General features: G+C 33.6%; 1 protein-coding gene across 1 annotated transcript; it reads right to left on the bottom strand.

The window, feature by feature from the left end:
- Positions 1–1180: 1180 nt before the first annotated feature.
- On the bottom strand, positions 1181–11795 carry LOC111419699 (odorant receptor 2a-like). Its single transcript, XM_071197480.1, has 6 exons — positions 11366–11795; positions 11083–11311; positions 10920–11019; positions 6781–6885; positions 6566–6721; positions 1181–1303 (listed from the first exon to the last, which is right to left on the bottom strand). Exons 1-6 carry the CDS (start codon positions 11793–11795, stop codon positions 1181–1183), a joined length of 1143 nt encoding a protein of 380 aa, XP_071053581.1.
- Positions 11796–27566: the final 15771 nt, after the last annotated feature.

Raw genomic sequence — 27566 nt, 5'->3', positions numbered from 1 at the left:
AATTCTAACTGCGTAATCTTGCGCACTTTCATTTGTTTTCGGGGTCACATTATTCAAATCGTGCACCAAAACATCCTCTGACCTTTTGTCTCCAAAACTATGCACTAAAATTTCTTTTAGCTCCGGCCGCGAAGTTGGAATTCTGTTCGCATCAACTGCTTCTCTAGCTCTTCCTTCTAATTTTCCCATAAAAATCATAAGGAGTCTTCCGGCCATTCTGGCATTGTTTGGGTTTGGATTTAAAAATTCTTCGATCAGGTATTCGCATGCTGTTACATAACTACGGAGAGTGGTTTTATCTCCACTAAAAACTGGTATCAGGTTCTGATCTACCGGTTTTATTTCCATGTTTAATTGTTCTTCAACTTCACGTAAGGCAATTAATATGTCTTCGCAATTTAGGTTCTCAATTTTGGATGTAGGGTTTTATACTGGGATCACTGAGTTAAATCAATAGGTACTTACAGTATGATTGTTGTTGTTGTTTTCATTTGGTTCATCAATCCAGGGATTTTCCAATTTTAGGGTCCTCCTCGACTGGTTGATCTTCCCGCTGGTTAATCGATCCAGGGAATTTCCAATTTTAGAATCCTCCTCGACTGGTCGATCTTCTCGTTGGTTCGGATAGTCCTCAAAGGATTAAAATCCACCGTTCACTCGCGACGTTTTTAATTCACAAATGTCCGTAGTAACTATCCTACTGACTGCGCCACTTTCGATTTTAGAAAGATTGTATTTGTTTTTAAAAATAAGATTTTATTATACTCTTAAAACAAATGATTTACAAAGTTTTATTATTGATTAATTCTAAGTTTTACAATTTATAATAACAGAGATGTGCGATTTGGAGCGCGACCGGTTACTATATCATTTGATAGACGGTTCGCTCCTTTTATACGTTTTCTGTTATCTTGTCTCTTTTCTAGGAATCCATCGTTCGTTCTTCGGGTGGATCCCTATTCACACCTCGTAACACTATTTCTTCTGATCTCAGTTGTAACGAAGTTACATTTTTTTTTTTTCCGAAAAATTTATAACATCCGAATATACTTCCCACATTACCCCGACCTCCTACAGTTTCCGCCCGATTTAGAAAAATCCAAAAATTGATACCCTATCACCACCCACTTATGCAACTTTATTCGCATTTTCCTTAATTCCTTAATTAAACTTCAAATTTTCATGTTAATTCATTTAAAACCGTTAAACCTTTTTCCAAAAACGTTTCCTGACCGAATTTCAAATAAACAAAAGCAATTAGTGGAAATCGACGAACGACGTAATTACCGAAAGCACATGGTTTCTGAAAATTATTATTTAAAATAATTAAATAACACCGCAACGAAGTAAAATACGAAGAAGTATCAGTAATCAGTGTGTTACTGTAAACAAGGCCGACCGTCCCGAGTGAGTTTCAGCAGCCAGCGAGCTACCGTTCAGCTACCGTACAGCGACTATTTTTTATGATGCGGAATTAGAAATCGTAGAACAATCAAACCGATTTCAAACAATTACTAGTATCATGAAATAACCGTTGAATGATTCTAAAGACAATCCGATTATGATTAACATGATTATTAACCAAAATCATCCCGCATCTTAATTAATTAATTTACTTCATTCCTGATGGTCATCCATGGAAAATACTACCCGTATAGGATTGCCCCGGACACCGCCCAACCGCTGAAGCTACTTTGTGTTGAAGTGCGCGTTAATTAATACTAATTAATCGAAGTTAACGTGAAACACGCGGTCGGGAAAATGTTTATGTATGTAAGTGCCGTAAACGCTAACCGATTTTGATAATTATATTTTTGTAATTTTCCACATAAATAAGGGTATCTTTTGAATTATGTTATAAATTTTTCCGATAATTATTTTTAATTAATTGTTAATTACTCCGCTATTCCTTAATCAATTTAATCCGCTCAAAAAAGGGATTTAGTTAATTTTGTACCCCGCATCCGATAGCGCCGTTAAAATTTTGCTATTGTCATTAATTAGCCCCCCACATTATAATTTAGTTTTGATAACTTGTTTTAATACGACCCCCCACTCGGAAAAATCCAGTTTTCACCCCGAACAAGTATAAATAGCCGGTCAAAATTTCATTTTAGAGGAGTCTTCAACTGTCTTGATCAGTCTTCGACCGTTCTGGATTAGTCTTCGACATTCTTCAAGAGTCTTCAGCCGTCATCAACCGTCATCAACCGTCTTCAAGAAGTTCGCCAGACTTCACCGAAAAATCTCCGAGTTTTGGAAATAACCGAGTTTCATCGTAAGTTTGTTTTTGGTGGTGCAATTGTGGGACTTTGATTTTATTTTGCGAAATAAATTTTTATCCAATCTCCCGACCGGGTGTTGCTGCGAGTTTTCCGCAACACTCTCCCGACCTGGTATTGCTGCGAGTTTTCCGCAATACTTTCCCCGACCTGGTGTTGCTGCGAGTTTTCCGCAACTCTCTCCCGACCTGGTATTGCTGCGAGTTTTCCGCAATACTTTCCCCGACCTGGTGTTGCTGCGAGTTTTCCGCAACACTCTCCCGACCTAGTATTGCTGCGAGTTTTCCGCAATACTTTTCCCCGACCTGGTATTGCTGCGAGTTTTCCGCAACATCTTCCCGACCTGGTGCTATCGCGAGTTTTCCGTAGCACTTCATCCTGACCAATTATTCCCTTATGAATAATCATATCAATTACATCCGAAGTACGAGTCCCACAAGATTGCACTAGGCCAGACATTCACCAATTATATATTTAAATAACGATTTTTTTCTTCCTCCTTAAACTCCTATGTTGATTTTTTTTTATTATTAATAAACTTTGATATTTTTAATATGTACTAAATACACAAAAACCTTACTCTGAAGCACAACACTCTGCGGTACAACGTCGACCAACGTTTGTATTTATAGCAATACATAAGGTTGTTGGTGGGGGAAGTGATGTTTCACATCATTACCGAATATATCTATTATACATGTTCTAACACGACATTATATCGTGAGACGTCAGATAGAACGCATGACAAATTTATTAAGAAGCTCCTAAAAAAATATCTCGCAGGTAGATCATGACTCTACTAACAAAGTAGTTGACCTCCTCCTCAGAGAGTTGACCTCCTCCTCGAACCTATCTCCCCAAAAAAATTGCCGATTGAAGAACCTACTCGCATATTTTTAAATACCCGTATACCTTTACATAATAAATTAAAAACAAATATCTCGCAGGTAAGTCATGACTCATTTATTTGTATACCTACATGTCTCAAAACCGTATACCTTTGTGTATAATAAATTAAGAGGTATATCGAAGACATTAACAGTTCATTGAGAAGCGTCGAAGGATAAACATAGTAATTGTTTTCATCTAGGTAAACAGGTTGATAAATTTTTAATAATTTCGTCAAAATAACATGACCTTCATAAATAAAGATAAATTTTTAATAATTTCGTCAAAATAACATGACCTTCATAAATAAAGATAAATTTTTAATAATTTCGTCAAAATAACATGACCTTCTCAAGTTAATGACCTCCTCCTTTCCTCATCGAATCTCCTCCGACCCCTAAAAGAATCGCCGATTCAAGAACCTCCACTCCTCATCGAACATCCTCTGACCCCCAAAAAATTTGCCGATTCAAGAACCTCCTCCTAGAACGCAGGTTCGAGGAGGAGATTCTAGAATCGGCGAATCTATACTACTCAGATTAATTAATTTAAGGTAATTTTTCGTAATAGTTTTTGAAAAAAGAAGTCTTAAAGTGGACATAGTTGCCGTCGTAGAAATTCAGTTCAGTGATTGCAACAAATCTTACCGCAATTTTTTTCATCAAGCTGTTCAAAATTGTAATTTTTTCGTCAGTTTTTGAGAAAAAGGTAGAGACTTTTTTCATTTAACTCGCGATATTATGAAAACCACTGAGCCAAAAATTTTTAAATTCACATTTTACGTAGATATGTGTAGATATGTTCGAGGGATTACGAAGATATCAATCTCTAAACTGAGAGGCGTTAACTTTTTGGACGGATAGTAGTAATACCAAAAATCTTACAATATTAATGTAAGATTTTACATTAATATGTATGTATATTAATGTATTAATATTGTCCACTTATAATGTACAATATTTGTTGTTCATTGTTGGAAAGTTCTGGTCTCACTTATTTTTCTTATCAGAATATTTTCAAATTTTAAGCACTGCTGTATGGTAATAGTAATGTAAAGTTGCCAGGAGAAAAAATCGATAATTTGTTGTTATGTGAAATATACCTATAGGGGCATACTCCAATCATAAACTGGATTTCATTGAAACAACAAAACGTGAGTTCGTTTTATTAACAGTCAATCATTACTTAAAAATACAACAATTTAAATAATCTAATTATTCTTGTGCACTTAATGACAAACACATGTTATTGTTTGACATCTGTTTCGGTCTTCTAAATCTGCTTTAGGAACTATGTGATTGTTACGAAAGCACAGAATAACCAGAACTGACAGCTTTGTCGGAACGTTTGATGTTTTAGATTGGCGAGTTTGGGACCTCGATGCTTTGGCGCCATGTATGGCTCCACTGTTTCCGCCATTTTATTGGAGTTTATAATACAGGTTCACACGCTTAAATTTGTATCGTAAAAGAATTATTTATACACAGCATTTTTTTTTGTGTTTATACTATTATTTTATTATACAATTTATATGTAAAAGTAGAATTGCAATATAAATTTTTTTAATCCATCGTTATTGATAATTTTAAGGACAGAATTACACGTTCTTAGTAATTTACCCAAACAGTTAATGATAAGAAACATTATTTAATTATTTGAGATACACGTACTTATATAAACTTATGTATATATCATAAATAGACTTTAGGTTGGAGTCAATATGTCAAACTTTTATTAGTAAATAATAAACCGATGTGATATTAGCTCAAAATAAACTCCAATAAAATGGCGATTCACAAGGCCCCATTTTGTCTAGACGGGTTCACTGTCATTTCTGGTTATTCTGTGACGAAAGGTTAAGAATTAACCTTGAAACTAGTGATGTAAAAAGTAATACTACCGCGGTAATATTACCGGTAATTTAAGTAATATTACGTAACATTACCTGCTACTTTACCGTAATATTACCCGTAAGGTAATCTAAATACAGATTAAAATATTGTTTAATATTGGCTATAAGAGACATCTATCGTCCAAGAGTTCAGTTAAAATCGCTCTATGATGTCTGTAATACCCAAGGTCTATAGAACATAAGGTTACCTAATGCCGATTCTCCTCCTCTGAGGGGCAAGGTGGGTCAGTGACGTAGCTGGTTCGATGAACAACACAACACGATGCCAAGTTTAAATATTTTATATAGACTGTACCACAGTACAGGCTATCTTTTACTCAACTCTACTCTGACTGTATCGAACCAGTGACGTCATTCTGCGGAGTAATAATCGATACTACAGAGGCATAGGGAATTGGGTAACCATATGTTCTATAGACCTTGTGTAATACCCAAGGTCCGTTGAGTAAACATACTGTATAAGGTTATCCAACTCCCTATGAACGCTGTTGTTATGAACGTATCCCCTCCGCAAAGGCCATGTTGTGACGTCATTGGAAGAATTGTCATTTCTATGTTTTCATTTATATACGTAAACCAACTAACCAACACAAATTCTTTATTTCTGGAGTTTAATAACACTTGTTTAATTTTTAAATAATTATTAATATAATAGTATATTATTCAACAAGCGTATAATGGCGGCTGTTACTCACGAAGAAGAAGTTGCAACACGAGCGAGCGAAGCGAGCGAGTGTTGTAATCTGAGTGGGTAACATCCATTATACGCAAGTTGAATACTATACTTTATCTACAACTATTTAATTTTGAAAAAAAAATCAAAAAAACGAAAAAAAAATAAACTTGATAGACATTTCAGACATAACCTCAATATAAGAAAGCTGTCATTTCTGTTAATATTTTATTTTTTGATTAGTAGGCAGTGTCAGAAGTGTGGAATAATGGCCTCATTATTCAACACTTTGTCTGTCATGGGTAATGAGTGTCATTACCCGTCAAAAATCAATTGTATAACGAATAGATAATTCAATAGTTGTAGATAAATATTATTATTATATTTATATTAAATTTATATTATGTTATATTTTTCCTCCAATGACGTCATGTTTCCCACCTCACCCCGTCAACGTTAATTTGTTCGAGTTGGATAACCTTATAACTTATAACCAACACTCAACAGACCTTGTGTAATACCAAGGAAATCGGGGAATACCTAATGTCAGTGGCGAGTTGAAAATGTGGATGTATGACATACATTACGGTAAAATTACATTTTCTTAAATTTCCGGTAATTTTGCATAAAATAAAAAATTTATAAAAGTAAATCCTTTTTTTACTTGGAACATAAAAGTTATTATTTTTTCTTTTTTATATTTTCTGTTCTTTACTTTCTCAGTACAGCAAAAAATGAGTAAGATATACGTAAAATCTAAACAAAAAAGTTTTTTTAAACCTGCAGCTTAGATTACTACTAAATATTTACCTTAACCAGCAAAGCTAGACTTAAAACAGTAAATTTTCCAACTGTCAAGCCAATTGGTTTATTCAATCGAATCATATTGATAATCATGGATTTCTTAAAAGAATTATTTACTGAGTACCAAGATGTATGATAAATTGCATTTGGTATTTCCGAAAACTACAACAAAATAAAAAATTATCTGAATGATTTTCTTCGGTATAAAATATTATAGCTACAGCGACTTCAACTTTGTTTCCAATTAAACAGTACATCGCGACTTGCAGGGTGAAAATAAAGTACTTTTCAGCTTCAACCAAGAAAGGTGTACTAAAGATTTCAACCTAAAAAAATAATAATTTATTAGTTATTAATTTATTATTATTGGCATCAAAATATATTTCAAAATTCTGTTACTTATTATATGTATATACAGGTAATTCAAATTCGACCCCCACTATTGGGATCTCAGAAACCATAAGAGATACAGAAATGGTTAAATGGGGGCAAAGTTACGCATGTTAGAGCTCATCGTTTTTCAACGAAGTTTTTGGATCTAGCCGTTTTAGTTTTTAAAATATGACCGAAAAACAAAAAAATGACTTTTTCGAAAACTGCTATTAATAGTTGACTTTTGCGTAGTACTTAGCGACCGTCAAAACGATAGTTTTTTGTCAACAGGACGTAAAAGTATTTTACGTCCAGGACGCATTTCATTTCACGTTTAAATGCAAATTTATAATAGTACATTTGTTCAATAAGTGAGGTTAAATCGATGTGACGTTAAGTTTTTGACATAACATTAAATGAATTCTAAATGTCATTATACAGAATTTGGTCTTTTTATTAATTTATAACTTTAGAATACTCAGTTTTCGAAAAAATGTTGTTTGATACACGACAGCGAAATTCTTTTGCATTCTCGAACGATCTTTCGTTTCGAATGCAAAAGTGTCATTTCGCTATCTTGTATCAAAAATAACTATTTTCGTTTTTTGCGTATAACTCCTTTATTTTTCGTTTTCTCATGAATCTGAAAAAAACATTCTTAAGGTAACTTTTTATGAAAAATGTCATGACACAACTAGAAATTTTCTCTGACGTTTGGTTTTCGTGAAACTATCATCAGGTTTATCCTTTTTTTTGAATAATTTAATGTATTTTTAAATGAAATACATTGTGTGACATATCATTGAAATCAGAAATAATTCTCCTCTTTTTTGGTGAGAAAATCAAATATGGCGTTCATAAGAAAAAATAAACCTGATGATAGTTTCACGAAAACGAAACGTCGGAGAAAATTTCTAGTTGTGTCATGACATTTTTCATAAAAAGTTGCCTCAAGAATGTTTTTTCATTCCAGAAAAAACGAAAAATAAAGAAGTTATAGGCAAAAAACCAAAAAGTCATTTTTTTGTTTTTCGGCCATATTTTAAAAACTAAAACGGCTAGATCCAAAAACTTAGTTGAAAAATGATGAGCTCTAAGAGACGCAATTTTGCCCCCATTTAACCATCTCTGTATCTCTTATGGTTTCTGAGATCCCAATGGTGGGGGTCGAATTTGAATTACCCTGTATAAATATCTTTGAGTATGGGGATCCATAGAGGGAGGCCGTAATCGGCTTATCCACAACAATGAGACAAAAACAAACCTAATCTAGATCTTTATAGGACCTAAGAGTTTATAGAGAAGGAATATGCAGCAGCGACCACCATTTGTGAAGAGCAAGTATAGTTTTCCAGATGAAATACGTAAAATAAATATACGGGAGCATAACATGCCCAGCAGAACTTATAAAATGTTACAATAACTATTGCCAATCATTTGAGGCTTATAATGGAGCACTGCCTATATATCTGTCATACATGAAAACGGACATATGCAAAACTGCGACAGTTACAGAAATGTAGCAGTGATGGGCACGCTATAATATATTAATTATATGACCATATACTGGTCAACAAAATAGACCTAGACTACAGACGATTAGGCAGGATTCCAGGCTGGAATATCAACAATAAAAGAACACCGTGTAATCAGCCACCTAGTGTTTATAGACCTACATACCAAGTTATAGGAATCAAACAAAAAAACAAACATCAGTATAACGGTATAAGGTAGTAATAACTTGTATCAACAAGCAACAGGTAGAATGAAAATGAGGCAGAGAGTGTCGAATAGCTTCCACATCACTAAAGAACTCAAGCAGGGTGCTGTCTATCAATGACCTTATACATAATATATCTAGAGCAAGCACTAAAATAGTAAAAAAGAAAACGTATTCCGCTAAACGACAGCATCATCTGTAGAATGTTCTACAATTAAATGCATATTAATACAATTTTGATCATCAACATACTGCTCAGCTTGTCGCGAGCGGTCGCGGCTTTAATGAAAACGGAAAATATATAATTTTGTTTTATTAATCTGAAATAATTTGTGCCGAGGTGCTACAATTAAATAATAGTATATTAAAAACAAGTTTAAAACAAGAGTGGCGAAGCCACGAGTTTTTTAATGAATGAGTGCTTTAAGTCTTATGAAATGTGTTTTTTATGCTATTTTTTGTAATTCACGTAGCAGTTGGTAACACCGTAACACTTGAAAATAGAAATTTGAATTGACAATTAGAAACTGTCAAAACACAAAATGTATTCACCTGAAAAAAATGTTTCATGTACATCTCCCAAAATAAGAGAAATTGCTCAGTGTTCAATGTCCTCATCATTGTGGACCTTGTATTCGATGCTAAGAACGTGTTTAAACATCCATAGACAAAAATTGTCACATTGACAACTAGAAAAATTAATGACCCAATGTCACCAACTTGAACTGGTTCCATAAAATGTTACTAAAATCTCATTACAGCATCGGATGCTGTAAGGAGTCTCATTACAGCACCCGTTTGAGTATTGTTAGAGCTTTCGTTACCGTCGCGAATTACAAAAATATAGTTACAATATATGGCTACATATTACTGAGCTTTATTCGTTATAGTATCGATGTGATACGAATAATTGCGCATCGGTCACATCGGCTTAATAACAGATATCACACATCTTCCATTCAGCAGCAGTATGTTGTCCAATATTATAATAACTTTGATAAGCAGTTAACTGTTGTAACTGGATAGAGTTATATTTGATTGCTAATAAAAGCTTTGACCTGAATCGCAGCTTTATACATCTAAGGTTATGGGACAAGTTGATTGGTGTGAATTAAATTGATAAAATTTGTAATCTATTAAAAACATATTTATGATACTTTACCTAGGTTTTTAAAAGGTCTTAAAAAGATTTTTAATAATGGTTCAAAGATATAGGGAATTAAAAATATGATTAGTGTTTGCAAAATGACTCTCTATTTTTAAATATGTTTGGATTACTTAATAAAGAAAGAAGTTAAAAAAATTAATCTGAATATTTGCAGACGACTGAAAGATTAAAAACTCAAACAAACGTGGATTCGTACTTTTTAGCTTTATAGCTTTTCCGTATGACTATAAAAATTTAGTTGTTCAAAATTATTTTCAGAGATAGAAATTGCGTGTTGATCGATAGAGAAAAATATTGTATTTTTTTATTATTACCTATTACATAGTAACGTAAGTCATAGTAACAAATTTTTAGGCGTCTAGTAAAAATTTAAAAAATCAAAAGTGATAAACAATTTTTCAACACGGGAGTTTTTAAATAGTCTTGCATCAACGTATGGGAATCAAATACACTTTCAGTGTATTTTGTGTATACCTATTCCATTAATTCCATTTAAAAACGCTTTAATTGATCAAGACCATAAGAGAGTTGTAACCATAAAGATTGACTCGGTGGGCTGCTTCTGAGAAACCAAACTTTTGTGATCCGAGGGAATTATGCAAAATGGAATCTACGGCTTAAGATGACTTTATACTGGAAACCGCAAGGATTGACAGAGATTCATAGTTGGTAGAGCGATTTGTCTGGTTAATTCCTATAACAAACGAGACTATATCCTACCAACTTGGCGTATTATTGACATTTCAAAGGTCTACCATAAGCACGAGTCAAAAGCATCCAATTCAGGATCAATGTATTACAACCACAAATCGATTTTCACCACTCTTCATTATCTTGACATGCCAAAACCGATATTTGTTAGGAATATATTGGAAAGCTGTATGGATGGCAATGGAGGAGTTGTTTACATCGGTATTTGCTTAACATTCTATCTTTAGTATGTTAACTCAATTATGAATAAATTTTATACAAATCTATTTCTGTGAATCTGACCAATATCTAATTTTGGGTTGTAAAATTTTTTCAAATATCATAGCTGAATTAAGATGGACTGAATAAACTTTTCTAAAAACAATTTAACTAGAATAATAGATTCGTACTGAAGTTGCAACGTATAAACACGACATCAGTGTGAATAAAGCGCACAGCATTTGGAGCAGAATCGGGAAATTGTAGATATCTTCAACGTCTTCAACTTTTCTACAAAAACAAATAAAGTAAATAAACGAACCAATTTTCTCAATACTAATTATTTTCTATTACTTTATTAACCACTGTAAGTGTTTTGAACAATTTTTCATTTCGTCTTCCATAACAAAAATCAGTCCAGGGCTAGAATACAAATCGTCATCATTTAAATCATCATGTATAGCTGAAAATGTATGTTTTAGTTTATCTTTAGCAATTCTTCGAATATCTTTAAAATGTTCTTGTAAAGCTTTAACATTTGCTGTTACATACATTAAGTAAGAAAAAAATGTAATATCTCCAGCTACAAGAAACGAAATAATTATTAATTTCTCAAGAAGTTATTAAATATATTTACCAGTTATAATTAGGCAGCACAAAATTATTTGAATCGTTTGATACAACCAAACCCACATGCAAGACATTTTCGACTTTGTTTCAAATAGTATCGTACTGAAAACGCTCAATTTGCTTCTGCAGGTACCATCGACATTTTCAAATATTATTTCGTCTTCCAAAAGTATGCCAAAGAATGCAGCAGATTGCATTAATATTGTGATCGTTACTGCGGAAAGAGTAAATAACGTTATTACTTTTTGCACTTCTCTCTGAGCTATTTCCATCCTCTTTTTATAATTTCCGCCCATTTTCATCCAATAATCATTCATCAACTTTAAATCTTCCATAATACCCCAGAATTTCTCGCGATTAAAACAAATCGCTAATAATTTTACAAACCCAACTATATGCGTCAGAAGGACTGCTAATTGATAAACAAATTCGTTCATATGATTTATGGTGTTTCTTGTTTCCGAAAGTTCCGTACAGAGAAACAAAGTTGCTGCTGACAATGCTAGCGCTGAATATAAAATTTCATACCACGGAGACTTTTTGGGATTAAACAACATCCAGACGCCGATTAATTTACAGGCAAAAATTACCACTTTAAACATTTTAAGGCTAAAAATATAATAAATTTTTTCCGATTCGGTTCGTATTAAAACTGTTTAGTTAACTAGATTATTTGGTTTGAAATGTATGGAATTGAATCACAGCAAAGATTCTTATATTCGGTCGTTTAAAATGCAGTAATTACTCTTATGAAGTTTTTCCATAGTTTATAAGTAGCGGTTTTCGTTTGTTTTTATTTTGTAAATTACGGGTTTCGTTGAAAGAAACTTTTATTATAAAAGTAAAATACCACGGAATGAAAAAGTAGTAATAAGATATAATTGGAGTCGTCATGAGAAAACGTTATATTAATGATTCGTTTTATTCAATCAATAATACTTATCTACGATTACTTGAAGAAGACTTAATTGATAAAATGTAAGCAAAATAATTACCAGAATTTTGGTAATAATACAATTTACTTTGTATATGTAAATGTGTACATCCCAATAGTTATAATAGTTATAATCCTTATATGATTATAACCAATACCTCAAATTTTGTTCAACATCTTATTGAATGTTACTCAGAACATATAAACAAATAAAGAAATTGCTTATAGGACAGCGTCACATCAATATAAATTTAGTTTATTCAAAAATTTTCTTTTTCATTTCCCAATCATTCCCGAGTAATTTGTGATATTTTACGACAACAAAACGGTAAACTTTAAAATAAAACAAATAAATATATTACCAGAAAATAGTAAATAAAAAAATTCTAAAATTAATTAAAATAATAGCTTGTTGTTTTTAGCTTTTTATGTTCATGAATAATAATAAAAATGAGTATCATATAAAAATTTATATACAGGGTGTATCTGAATGACTGCAACAAACTTCAAGGAGTGATTCTTTAGTGAATTTTAAGGGTACTTTGATATATGAACCATGGGCGACTTCGGCTCCCCCAAGGAGCTACACCCCTTCAAAAATGGCGGAAAATTTTGGTTTAATTTTTTTTTCTCAAAAACCATAAACGCTAGGAAAATGAAATTTGGGGAATATGTTTAACTCATAACAGGGCATGTTTTGACCCTATTTGTACTTTCAACCTACCCTTCTAAACTACTAAACGTAACCACCCCCTTGCATTTTTGCGAAATTTTTTTTTATGCAGATGATAAATACATTAGAAAAATTTTACATAGATAGATGAAAGTAAACCTTTTTTGTCTCTCTGAAATATTTCCAAAAACGACTAATTTTTGAGAAAAAAAATAGTAAAGCAAACACTGCCCGTTATACAACGGGGTTGTTAATCGAAAGTTGGAATGAATTTTTAATGAAAAAATCTAAGTAGGCTTTGCAATCTTTGTCAGAAATATTTTTGACGTTTAAATGTCAGTTTTTCCCACTATTATTATTGTTTTTCAAATTAATTTTTGAATAAAGTTCTATCGCATTTACGCTCGTTCACTCGACGTCTCAAAATTTTAAATAAAACAATAATAAAGTAAGAAAACCACTGATATTTAAACGTCAAAAATATTTCTGACAAAGATTGCAAAGCCTACTTAGATTTTTTCATTAAAAATTCATTCCAACTTTCGATTAACAACCCTACAGCTTAACAGTTAGTGTTTGCTTAATTATTTTTTTTTCTCAGAAATTATTAATTTTTAGAAGAATATCAGAGAGACAAAAAAGTTTTAGAATAGTTTTATCTATCTAACTGAAATTTTTCCAATGTATTTATCATCTTCATAAAAAAAATCTAGGCATAAATTGAACGGGGGTGGTTACGTTTAGTAGTTTAGAAGGGTAGATTGAAAGTACAAATAGGGTCAAAACGTGCCCTATTATGAGTTAAACATATTCTCCAAATTTCATTTTCCTAGCGTTTATGGTTTTTGAAAAAAAGAAATTAAACCAAAATTTTCCGCCATTTTTGAAGGGGTGTAGCTCCTTAGGGGAGCCGAAGTCGCCCATGGTTCATATATCAAAGTACCTTTAAAATTTACTAAAGAATTACCCCTTGAAGTTTGTTGCAGTCATTCAGATACACCCTGTATAATAAAATCTATCATATTAAAAAATTTACAATAATTGAGGCGTGTAGTAGCAAAACTCGTCTTATCCATTTTTTACAAAATTTTGGTTAGATATTGGAATACATTATTTTTATAAATTTCAACACGTTCAATCATAATTTTTTTAAAAAACATGCTATATACCCTTTTAAAATCATTTTGAAATTTTCTTGTCATAGCAAAACTCGCTATATTTATAGCGAGTATCGCGGCAAAAGTTGCCTTATCCAAGCGTCCAATAGCAATAACGATTCACGATCACGTGAGCTAGGGTTCTGATACGCGGCCATTTTAAATTTAAATTTTTTAATAGTTTGTTTTATTAGTAAGTTATTAAGCGTGTTTTTGGTGTTGTGTACATACAAATTATGTCTAATATGAGTCAAGATGTTATTTTACCCTCAAAAAAAGGGAAAGGAAGAAAAAAAATAACCGATAAATCAAAATGGAAAAGAGAAATCAGTAAGCGTGAAAGGTAAGCTCTTTTTTCTTAAGAATTTACTAAGCTTGTACAAAAAGTACTCGATCTGTCCGTTTCATAATTTTTCGGCGACATGTTAACAAGGGAAGTTAATTTTTTCGAATAGTAAATTAAATTCTATGATACACAGCAGAATAATTTAACTTTATTTCCTTCAGATATTCCTCTCCTAATCTGCCATGTTTTCCAATATGCAAGCACAATGGCAAAACCTTCCACTGCAAAAAATTAACAGGATTGGATATTTACAATTTTCATCGGAATTTTTATTTGCATAAAAATAAAGTTGAGCAGGATGCATTTATTTTAAAATACTGTAGCCACGACAAACCAAAAAGACAAAACCGAAATTTAAAAGAAGGAAGCAGTCGAAAAAGTGTGGCAATAAAATACTTTGTGAAAAAATGTCGCTATGAAAAATATAAAATTCAAGTGTGCCAACAAACGTTTCTTCAGATTCTTCACGTTTCCAAAGATCGTGTACAAAGAATTTGCAGAAACCATTTAAACACAGGACTAATGCCAAAAGAAAACCGAGGGGGCGACCGGATTAGTACAAAATTTGTTGAGAAACGAATTGCGGTAAAAAGATTTATTGAAAATTTAAAATGTGTAGAAAGCCACTATTGTAGATCAAAAACAGATAGTAGACAATATTTGCCTAGCGGATTAAGCATCTCAAAACTTTGGCGCACTTATAACAGCAATGTTAATTCTGAACATCATGTAAAAAGAACATTTTTTCAAAAAATTTTTACTAATGATTACAATATTGGCTTTGGAACTCCGGTAACTGATGCATGTTCCAAATTCATCGAACTGTCGGAGAGAATAAAACAGGAAATGCGTCCTAATGAAAAAAACAAATTAATTATAGAAAAAAGAGTTCATAAATTAAAAGCAACGGCGTTTTTCAAAAAACTACAAGAAAAGAAAAATGAATTAATTACATTTTCATTTGATTGCCAAAAAAATTTGGTTATACCAAAAATACCAGATCAAATTGCCTACTTCAGCCGGCAGCTATACATCTATAATTTTACCATTGTAAGAGGTTCTTCAAAAAGTCGCATGAACCCAGAAAACGTATTTATTTATACGTGGATGGAGCATGAATATAAAAAAAGTTCCAATGAGATATCATCAGCTGTGTTTCATTGCCTATCACAAGTCGATCTTTCACCATATTCAAATATACGTCTATGCGCTGATGGTTGTGGAGGACAAAATCGGAATTCTACAATGATAGGAATGTGTTCTTATTTTTTGGCAAATGTAGCACCTCCGAATGTTAAAACAATAGAATTGATCTTTCCAGTGCCTGGACATTCATATCTCCCATCTGATAGGATATTCGGTCGCATTCAAAAAATTTTAAAGAAAGAATCAACTATTATAGATCCTAAAATTTATAGAAATATTTTTGAGGAGCATGGAACTGTTGTGCAGCTGGGCAAGGATTGTGAAGTAAAAGATTGGAAGTTGAGCGTTAAAGAATTTTTGAAACCTGTTCAAGCGTGGCACTTTAAGTTTTCGCAAGCAAAAAGATTTATTTTATCGAGAAGTCAAAGAAATTTAATTCTTGTTAGTGGAGAGGTTTATTACAATTCTGACACTGGGACTGCAAAGTCATTATTAAAAAGAGGGAAAACATTCAGTTATTTCTCACCAAATCAAATTGAAATGGGAGTTGATTTGGATCAAAAAAAGGTCGGTAACGTCAGGGAGCTTTTAAGAAAACATTTTGGTGATAGGTGGATGGAAAGACAAAACTTGAGTTTTTTTATACCTTTAGTAGTTGATTTAGATAGACCATCTTTAAAAGAACAAGAAGAAGAAGAAGAAGACATAGCATGTTTTTGTGAACGGAGACCACAAGAGGTTGATAACCTGTTAAGAATTTAAAATATTTGATTATTATTATTTTCAATTTAGTGTTCATTATTCAAAATTGTTCAAAAAAATAAATAATAAATAAATTTTTTTAAGAAAACCGTCTGTTGATTGAATATTGTGGTATAACAAAACTTGCTATTCATTCATAACACAGCAAAACTTGCCTTATTCAAATAAAATTACTGTTTCTTTTTCAAACTGGATAAAAACCAATTATAGAGAACCTATTGTTGATAACATTTCATAACGTAATAGCTATATTTATTTGGGTTTTATGTTTGTTTTCCTAAAATTTATTGCTCAAAACTTAAAATTTTGATTTTCTCAAATTTACTTCAACTGGATAAGGCGAGTTTTGCTACTACACGCCTCAATTATTATCAACAAATTAATTGTCTTTGTATTCGTTTTTATGTTTGGTGTAAACTCCTTTCTGCAACGATTATGAAAGGAAGTGTTATTTTCAAAACAAAAAATGAGAAGTCATTTAGATTTGTAGTAAGAAGATTCGAACACGGGGCGGAAACTGATGAAATAATATCAGTTAGGTATGTAAGTAATATTGGTTATATACATAGTACAGAATTACAAAGGTTCTTTTGTTATCGATTTTAACTCTTTAACTTTAACTCAAGTGAGGTAAACAAGGGTACTTTTTGATATTAACCGTTTTTCTACAAATCCGCCTTAGAATTATTCTCATTTCATACTTGTTTTTTAAATTTTTCGCACTTTTTAATAAGGGTGTACAATTTTTAAAAATATGCACCTGCCATTCTGCATATTTGCTACTTGTATGCCATGTTTCAGGAAAATCGTCGTATAGGCACTTCCCTAGTGTTACTTATGAGACCGCTAAGAACGCAAAACAAATCAAATTAAATTCTCTATATCTATAGTCTGTTTTTAAACTAGGAGGAGCATTTTAAATTTCTCACCAGATTGACCTCACGTGATTGAATGCGAGGAAGGTTTACACACAGGCAATTTTGATTTTGAATTTGACGGTTAGGTTATTGATCATTCGACAGTTTCAGTTTTCAGTTTTTGTAAGATTATATTTTAAAATAAATACACTCATAACTTCAATGTTAATTTGTATGTTTAGTGTTGACGATAACAAACGAAAATAAATACACTAATAAGTAATAAAATAAATAATGATAATTATTAATGTAAATTTACCGCTAAAATATCTAGTGATATTTTCTGGTGATATTTCCTAGTGTAAATCTGACTTTAGGATTCACTCCTCCTATAGTTTATAGTTTAAAAACAAACTATAACAAAAATGGTATTAAACAAAATCAATTTGGCGACTGTCATAATCAAATTGGCATTAATCAAAATCAAAATGATATTAATCAATTACAAAATGTCACTATTAACAAACCGTCTACAAATTGCGTTATATTAATAAAAAGGAAGCAGCAAACGAAAACGCCAAATTTGCGCCGTTTACAATACGAATGGCATCTGGCGCAATTTAACTGAAATTCTTGGTGTTGCAAAAAGAACAGCATTCAGATGGGTAAAAAATCAAGAAGAAAAACCAAGAGGAGGGAAACGTAAAATAAAAATTACAGATGAACACCACCGCTTCTTTGAATTTAGAGTGGAAGAGATGCTAAAATCACAACGTAAAGGAGTTGCAAGAAACATTACTAAATAAGTTTCAGCTGAATGTAAGCAAGGAGTGTATTCGACACCTTGATTTTGATTAAGGCTAATTTGATTATGACACCTTCCAAATTGGTTTTGTTTAATGCCATTTTGAATTTATTAGTCAGATTATTAGTGCCAATTTGAACTTGACGATTCCTCCTATAAAATTTACAGTACCGCGTTTCTATTTGTAGTTTAACTAGCCGTTTCGAAGTACTCTTGCAACTTCGCATTTTCCCAAACTTATTTTCATGTTCGCCTCTCTTAAACAGTTAAACACTATGCAATTTTTGCCCGTGTTCCTTCAATGACGCTGAGTCAATTACGATCACATCATCTAAATATACGTGGCAGCACTCTAGTGTTAATCCTCTCCAAATATTGTTCCTCGCACACTGGAACGTTGGTCAAAACACAAAATGTACTCACCTGAAAAAAATGTTTCATGTACACCTCCCAAAATAGTTTGTCCACGACTATTGAAATGGATTCCATAAATTTATTTTTTAAATAAATACAAAAAATAGCATAGAAAACACGTTTCGTAAAACTTAAAGTGTCTTACGTTTAAGTGGCTTCGCCACTCGTTTTTCAACTTGAATTCTTGATTTTCAAGCGTGTCTTACACTTAAACGAAAGTACGTTTAATATACTATTGCTATGCCAAGCTTGCTCAAAATGTTATTTATATTTGGTATAGGAATTAAGCCTTCGGCAGTCGATTACTATTCGATATTTTCTTTTGCCACGTACATGTAATTTTTTAGATACAATTGCTGCTGGAACTGGCCATGAACTTGAACTTTCTTCTACAATATTTTGCGCTAACATATTTTTTACCTGTTCATTAATTTCTTCTCATTTTACATTGGCGATTTTTTGTACTACACTGATATTTCATCCTTTACCATTAACCAGTGTTTTCTCATCGTCTCGCGTTCTTAACTGAATTCTTGGATGTACTCTTCTTGAATTATGGGCTTTTCTAATTCTTATTTGTTTAATTCTTCACATCCTTTCATGGTTATGCAAAACATTAGTTGGAAATTTCTGGTATTAACACGTCGTTGGTACGTGCTATTGATGACTTCTTGAACTTTCCATACGTGTTTATACCAACTCTCTGGTGTGTCTTGCTATCTTTAATATCATTAGAACAATTATCCGGTTAATCCGCTCCAATTACTCATTTCCACACGGAATTCCTGTTGTCTTCAAATTCTTTTGACGTAAAGGCAATGCCTTGATCGGAAACTATGGTCGCAGTATTTCCAAAAGTTGCTTGCTGTAATTGAAGCTTATCTGATACTTCTTTTGTATTGGTAGTCTTCGTAGGATAAATCCATATTAGGGATGTTACGGAGGTGAGTTTACCGGAACCGGAGTTGCAATCGAAGTTTTTAGATTTGATTTATCGGAGTCGGAATCGGAGCTGGATTCGGAGCCGGAGTTGGAGCAGGAGTCGGAAGCGGGGTACAAGAGAGATGTGATAGTTAACTGTTAAGAGTAACCCTATTAAAATGATAGAAACATAATACAGCAATCAGTCTCTTTAATCAATACTTAAAATATTAATTAGGTATTACACACACACTCGTACGTAGGTGCGCAACAATAGGAAAATATCTTAATAGTGTTATATTTAATTTAAATCAAATGAAGTGACAGTGAGCATCAGCATTATTGTCTCCCGCTTGATTTCCTGCAGAGTTATCCATGCTGTCTAACAAACTCATCAATTCAGACTCAATATTTTCTTTAGTTACTTCATTACAAAATTTTGATTTGTAACGAGGATCTAAATATGTTGCTATTACAAAGAAGTTATTGAAGGGAAGGTCATCAAATCTTGAATTCAATTGTTCGATGGTACATTTTATTGCTGACTTAAATGTTGTAGAGGTATCTTGTTTACAGTCTCCCAGTTTTAATGTATGTTTTAGAATGTGTATAAGTGGAATTACCGATGAAATGCTAGTATTACTATCACTCATGTTTCTAGTAACCTTATCAAATGATTGAAGAATAGACACTAATTTGTTGAGATACAGCCATTCTGGAGATATTTGTGGGATACTATGTTTACCAGCAGAAAGGCATAACGAATCCTTTATTTTAATCATTCGTTCCAGCATGTAGAAACTGCTATTCCACCTGTAAATAAAAGTAAAAGAATATAGAATTTAATTCTCAATGAAATTAAATTATGTAAGTTTTTTACCGCGTACTACAGTCCTGCACAACGCCTAAAGCCGTTTAGTTGCGTTGTCCCATTTGTAGACAATTTGAGAATGATTAAAATGCGTACAAATTTTTTTGCATTTCGTTATCAAATTTTTGATTTCTTCATCAGAATCTAACATAGTTTTCACACAAAGTTGTAATTGATGTACGGTACAACTGACATCAGGGATATCGCTAGCCTCATTGCACGTATCATATTTGACCCACAATCACGAATGAAACAGTGGATTTTGTCAGACGTTATTTGCCATTCCTGAAGCATCTCATTAAATTTTTCCTGAATTACATCTCCTGTATGTCGGCCATCAAAAGGGTGGTATTTCAAAACAAGTTTTATTCTCTTAAAATCTTCAGTTATGCCATACGCTGTCAAACTCAATAAGGAAACATTGGAAATGGGTTCAGTCCAAACATCAGTGGTAAATGAAATTTTTATAAAAGTTTTCAGCAAATCGACTCCTTACTGGCCAGCTTAGGATACAACTCATCACGAATAAATGACGTAAAAAACTGTCTTCCCCTTAACTGATAATTCGGCACGATGAATTGCAACTGTCGTCGAAATCCGACTCCTTCTACAAAATTGAATGGAAGGTCCTGCAGAGCAATCATCTGAGAGATCGAATTATCAATTTCCACTGATTTAGGATTTGAAGAAGCCCATTTTTGATCTTTCATCAAAGCGTCTTTGAGAGTCATTTGTTTTTTGGCTTCTTGATGTGGGGATACAGTCGAGGGCTGCTTTCTTTCAGTTTCAAGCTTAATGCATTCTTCGTATTCAGTAATATGCAACGACTTTAAATGACCTTTTAACGAAGTAGTTGTACCTCCTTTTCTTGAATAAGTTTTCTTACAAATCTTACACATTGTCGAATTTACGTCTACTTCATTGAAGTAATTCTATAACACTCCTTTAGGCTTCATTATTCAGTCTATAAAAAACTATCACTTCAATAATACTTAACTCACAAGTTATTATGTAGAATCTTTAAAAGCTCGATGCCCGACGAACTTAGACTAATACACAAATGAAAAAACAAAATACAACTGAACAATACACGCGAGCGGGATTCCCCGAAATCGATCGAAAAAGAAAACGAAATAACAAGCAAACGTTAACGTAGACGCACAGTGCTGCCAAAGAGTTTATAACGTAATCATAATTACTTTACGTTAAAGCTTTTTTTTAGAAAAAAAAAAATTTGTTTTTTATTTCGTTAATTTAGTTTCATTGAAATGAAGGTTCTACCCGCCTGTAAAGCATTTGCTCGCGTCGGGGAACCCCGCTAGCGTGCGACACACGTCGAATCTTATACACTGCTACATTTCGATCTTCGTATAACTCCGATTCAAAATTATCGGAGCCGAAGTCGAAGTTGGAGGTATAAAATCAATCGGAAGTTCCGACCTTTCGGAGTTGAAGCGAAGATCCTTAACATTCCTAATCCATATACATTTTGTGAAAGCGTTGGCTTTAAGAAGTTTTCGCCAATGGACCTAAATGATCAATGTCAGGTGTGCAATGGAAAGTCACCTTTCTCTATGGGATTCAACAACCCTTCAGACTTTCCTGATTTTCTTTCTACAAATATGCAGTTTTGAATCAGTTTCTTAATTTTGTTGTCTAAATTTGGTATGTAATAATCTCTTCTAATTAACTCCTTCGTCTTCTTTAATTCAAAATGACCATTTTCCAATCTCCATTTTCAATCAAATCTTTGATGTCCTTACACTAACGTTGAAATACTGCTGATGACTTACACAATCCAAAGGAGTACGAAGAAATTCATACTCTCCGTTTCTCGGCTATAGGAAAATGGAGACATCCATTTTTCAAATCTAATGTAATGTGTAGTGTATTAAAGTGCAAACATGTTTAAAAAGCCCTCCCCTCTACTCACGATCGTCGATCGGTGCGCAATGCCGATCGCCCCGACACTGATTAACGAGTTGTCATAAGTGTTATTGAATATATTATAGTAAATTTATGTACGAAGTTTTTATTCATACACTACAGTGGCGACGAGGATATTAAAGAATGGTTGACAAAGAAGATGAAACACGCGGTAGTATGAGAAATATTGGTATACAGCATGAGTTCGATCCCAAAAATATAGAATGGACGGTGCATCGAGGTCGGCTGGAACAATTTTTTATTGCAAATGGTATTGTCGAGGATCGAATTAAGAAAGCAATCCTCATCAACAGTTTGTCCCAGGAACCCTGCAAGTTAGTAGAAAGTTATTTAATGCCAAAAAAATTATCAGATTGTCCATATGCGTATATAATAAGCGTTTTAAACAAATTTTATTCTAAAAAAAATGTGATCTTTGCTGAGCGAGTTACATTCGCCAATCCTGTAGGGTTGCAATAAAATAAGATGTAGGAGTTAGAGATAAGTAGCTTCTATATAATTAGATGCACCACTACAATTAATTAAGTCTACTTTTAATCGCTGTACCGTGCGCGTCGGGTCATATGTTAATTTTCCAATAAAATAAAACAAATAAGTTTCAAGTTTAAAAGGTGTTTTGATTTAATTTGATTTTAAATAAAATAAACTCTTTTTAAAAACCTTAACCGCTCGACGCGATTTGAAACTAGCGCCATGTTTTTTACGCCGCAAAGAAAAACGTTTATGAAAACGTAGTCATGGGCAGTTAGAATAAAGAAATTAGCAACTAATTGTGAATTTGAGGCATTGCTTGAGACTGCGATGCGGGACAAATTCATTGTATGCATGGGCGATAAAAAAATCATGGATCGCTTATTTGCCGAAGACGCCAAGTTAACTTTCGAGAAGGCGGTCGAAATCGCGGAACTGGTTGAGTCAGTTTTGGACGGCTAAAAATTATATTTGTAATTCTTGTGGCAAAATAGGACATTTGAGCGCAGTTTGCAATAGTAAAAGAAAAGTTGATTATTTAGATATTTCATTAAATAATATTAAATCAAATGTTGAATTATTCAAACCTATAATGGTTAAAATTACTGTACTTAATAAAGAGTATGAATTTGAATTGGACAGTGGAGCTGGTATATCAGTTATGTCAAAATTGGTTAAATAATTTTGGTCACTATCATTTGTATGAAACAAATTTGCGGTTGGTTAATTATTGTGGATCTGAACTTAGAATGATAGGAAAAATTAAACTTTTAATTACATATAATAAAAATAGAAAATACATTGAATTTTGTGTAGTAGATCATAATGTGAAATTACCATTATTGGGTCGTAATTTCATTAGTGAATTAAGTTTGGCCTTACAAGAAATTAAAAGTCTGCAATGCAGAAATACAATTAAAGATTATATTGCGGAGAAACATTCTAAAGTTTTTTCAAAACAATTGGGTACATTTAATAAATTTAAGGTGAATTTAAAATTGAAAGAAAATTGTACTTTTAAATGTCATAAACCTAGACCTGTTCCATATGCTCTAAAAGAAAGAGTTGATCAGGAGTTAGATCGGCTGTTAAGTGAAGAAATAATTTCTCCTGTAAGTTTTAGCAGTGTAGCAGCACCTATCGTCCCTGTACTTAAAAAAAATAATACTGTCAGAATTTGTGGAGATTATAAAGTCACGATTAATCCCTATTTAATTTTATTATTGATAAATACCCACTTCCTAAAATCGATGATTTGTTTTCAAAATTGAAGGGGGTAAACAGTTTTCGAAAATAGATTTGTCACAGGCTTATTTACAGTTATTGCTCGATGATGAGTCCAAAAAATTAACTACAATTAGTACACACAGTTCGAATTATTAAAAAAAAAATAAAGAAATTGAGAAAAATAAAAAAAACGAAACTTAAATTGTCTTACGTTTTTCTTTCGGAAAAGCACTTGCACTTATGTTCATAAATTAAGGAAAAACTTTTGACAATAGACATTTTTGTCAGAGCTCAATGAAACCACACGAAAACTGGTACACGAATGAATTTATTTCTACAAGAAGACACGGTGAAGTGACAATACAAGTTTAAGGATCGAGACGGTCGACAACGAAGACGAAAAACCAAAAAGCATAAACGAAAATTATATAAATAAAAATGAAAATGAAATTTTTAACATTCCGCCCGCCTTGCTCACAGCAATAAGAAAACTAACCTGAAATTGAAATTAACATATTGTAAGAAATTAACCGCGACCTTCTAGCGAAATGTCCACATGGACTCACAAAATATTCTAGAAGGGGGTACCAGAATGAAATAAAGAAATAAGAAAAGAAAAATATAATTGAATATAAGGCAAATGTATCAGACGGAACGGAATTTTAATAAAAATGAATAAACATTAAAAAAAATGAATTGAATACAATAAAAACACAAATCTATCGGATTATATTACGAAATTCAGAAAAAACTTTATTCGTGAAATTTAACTTTAAAGAGGAAGCACGCATATTTTTGTTAATGGGCGAACCAAAGTCGTAGTTGGAGTTTTTATTGTGACGACACGAACGTGTCCATCGGAAGTAGGGTGGAGCTCTTGTACGCGTGCCATTAACCACTTTGATGGAGGAAGTCGCTCATCCTTTACAAGCACCAACCTTACATTACGTTTCTCAACCATTTTGTCGAATTTTGAATGGATTGAAGATAGTAACTTTCCCATTTCTTCCAAAATCCCTCAACCATTCTCGTCAGAAGTTGCCATCGAGTAAGACATAAGTAAGGGAAGGTTCCGGAACGATATTGAGCGCGGAACCAATCAAGAAATGTGCAGGAGTTAATACGTTGTAGTTATTGGGGTCTACAGAAATCGCACAAAGAGGTCTAGAATTTAAGACAGCTTCAATTTGTACCGGTTAGTAGAAAATTCTTCATAAGTCAGTAAAGTTCTCCCAACGATCTTTTTCAAATGCATCTTAACCGAACGTACTCCAGCGAAGCCAGAGAATTAAATTTCCATTGTGTACCGTCACCACTAAGAATGTTCGCCATATGTAGCCACTCCTTCGATGCAGCCGAAAACATAGATCTCAATTCTCGGTCCGCCCCAACAAGATTGGTTCCACAATCACTGTACAGGCACCCACAGAGCCCCCGTCGACCGGAAAAACGCTTATACGCAACTAAAAAGCCCGCTGTCGAATAATCAGTGGCGATTTCAAGGTGAATCGCTGAGGTGACTAAACATACAAACAAAACCAAATAAGCTTTATATGTCTTACCGCCACGACCTCGAAAGGTTTGCAGCTGAAAGGGTCCAGCGTAATCAACTCCCGTGTGGAAGAATGGTCTCGAAGGCGTTGTTCGACACGATGTTTAGCACAGATCATGCAGCGTTGGATGAATGCTCTGACAGGAACACGGCCTCCCAAAATCCAAAAACGCCGCCGTATGGATGATACTGTCAGTTGAGTCCCTCCGTGCAATGTGCTGCGATGGTAACTGTCGATGACTAATGTCGTTAATCTTGATTCTTTTGGCAAAATCATCGGGTGTTTTTCATCCCAATCCAGGGCAGCAAAGCGCAATCGACCAGTCACTCTTAGGCTGCCTACACCATCAAGAAATGGAACAAGTCGATACAGTGAACTGGATTTTTGTATCACTCGTCCCTCTCGAAGCGTTCGATGCTCATCACCAAAATGAAATTGTTGATATTCACGAACCCAGAACATCAGAGCGTGATTAAGTTCCTCTGGTGAAAGAATGTCTGCAACAAAATGAGCTTTATTCTTACTAAAGATTCACCAAGCTGTTATTCGAAGAAGTTTATTGAGATTTGAAAATTTGTTTTTTAAATCCCAGCCGTTGGTCAGAGAAGCAGTGTGAATGGTTTGATTGGATTGTCGCTCTCGGTCAGCTTCGGAGGTTATGGAAGGTTGATGAGAAGGCCACTTGGAAGACGGTAAAGAAAGCCAAGATGGTCCTGACCACCAGAGAGTTTCGTTGTGAACCCCTCGTGGAGCTAAATCCGCCGGGTTGTCCTGACTCCAAACGTACGACCATCGAGCTTGGGATAATTCTTGAATTTCGATGGTTCTGTTGCGAACGTAATCTTTCCATTTGCTCGGTGACTGCAAATCCATGAAAGCGCCACAGTTGAGTCGCTCCAAAGCTGAACTGGAATGTTTTGAAGATCCAAAACACTTATAACGCGCTTCATCAACCGCACGAGAAGAACCGCCGCGCACAGCTCTAACCGCGGAATGGTTACACTTTTTAATGGGGCCAATTTTGTTTTAGAATTCACTATCGAAACTTTAACTTCCCCGAGTTTACTGATGCGTAAATATATAACGGCCCCGTACGCGGAATTTGACGCGTCTGAGAAACCGTGTAATTCGATAGAAGTAGCCGTTTTATCTATTCCGAGCCACCTTGGTACCCGAATGATGGGAACGCCGCGAAATTCGTTAATAAATGATAACCAGTTTCGTTCCAGGTCATGTGGCAACGATTCGTCCCAATCGAGTTTTCGCGTCCACAAGTCCTGCATAATAATTTTAGCAGTAATGATCAGCGGAGATAACCAACCGAGAGGATCAAATAACCTTGCAATGAATGAAAGTAGCGAACGTTTAGTAATTTTGATCGAAGATTCGTGAATATTATCTAAACTGAACAGAAAATGATCATTAACATTGTTCCAAATAAGTCCTAATGCTCGAGGAGAATGATCGTCATAGATATCTACAGTGTTCGTTTTTTCGATAAGTTCAGAAGAAATATATGTAAGGGCTTCCGAATAATTTGAAGTCCACTTACGGGCGTTAAAACCGCCCGCCATAAGCACTCGATTTAATTGAAATATGAGTTCTTGGACCTCATCGACATTGTCTGCTCCGGAGAGAGATGAATTTTCATTCGCGAGTTCATGAATGCAACGAATTGCCAAAAAAGGGGCGCAAGAAAGCCCATATGTTACGGTCGAGAGTTCATAAGTTTGAAGCTTTTGTTTATCATTCTCGCGCCAGATGCATTGCCTTGGAACGGCAAGTCCTCATCGTGGATTTTAATCTGCCTATACATCTTTTCGATATCGCACGCAAAAACTACAGGATGGCGCCTCCACCGAATTAAAACATCCACCAACTCAGTCTGTAGTTTTGGACCGATATGAAGACAATCATTAAGTGATATTCCGGAAGAAGTTGGTTGGGACCCGTTAAAAACAACGCGCAGACGAGTTGTCGAACTTATCTCTCGTATTACTCCATGGTGTGGCAAATAATAATTGGGAATGTTAAATTGTCAGATGTTTTCTGCATATGTCCCAAAGAAAAATATTCGCGCATAAACTGACTGTATTCACTGCTGATATCCATGCTGCAAGTTTC

Source organism: Onthophagus taurus, chromosome 7 (genome assembly GCF_036711975.1).
Source record: "Onthophagus taurus isolate NC chromosome 7, IU_Otau_3.0, whole genome shotgun sequence".
Taxonomy (NCBI): domain Eukaryota; kingdom Metazoa; phylum Arthropoda; class Insecta; order Coleoptera; family Scarabaeidae; genus Onthophagus; species Onthophagus taurus.
The sequence above is the reverse complement of the archived record's forward strand: the minus strand, read 5'-3'. Positions and strand labels throughout refer to the sequence as shown.

What these genes read in the sequence shown, in the direction of transcription:
- LOC111419699 (XM_071197480.1), bottom strand. Translation starts at nt 11,795, where the DNA reads ATGAACGAATTTGTTTATCAATTAGCAGTCCTTCTGACGCATATAGTT. An exon ending in CACTTACAGTGGTTAATAAA is followed by an intron (nt 11,020 to 11,082) that starts GTAATAGAAAAT and finishes TTGTTTTTGTAG; the next exon opens with AAAAGTTGAAGACGTTGAAG. An exon ending in GAAACAAAGTTGAAGTCGCT is followed by an intron (nt 6,722 to 6,780) that starts GTAGCTATAATA and finishes ATTTTGTTGTAG; the next exon opens with TTTTCGGAAATACCAAATGC.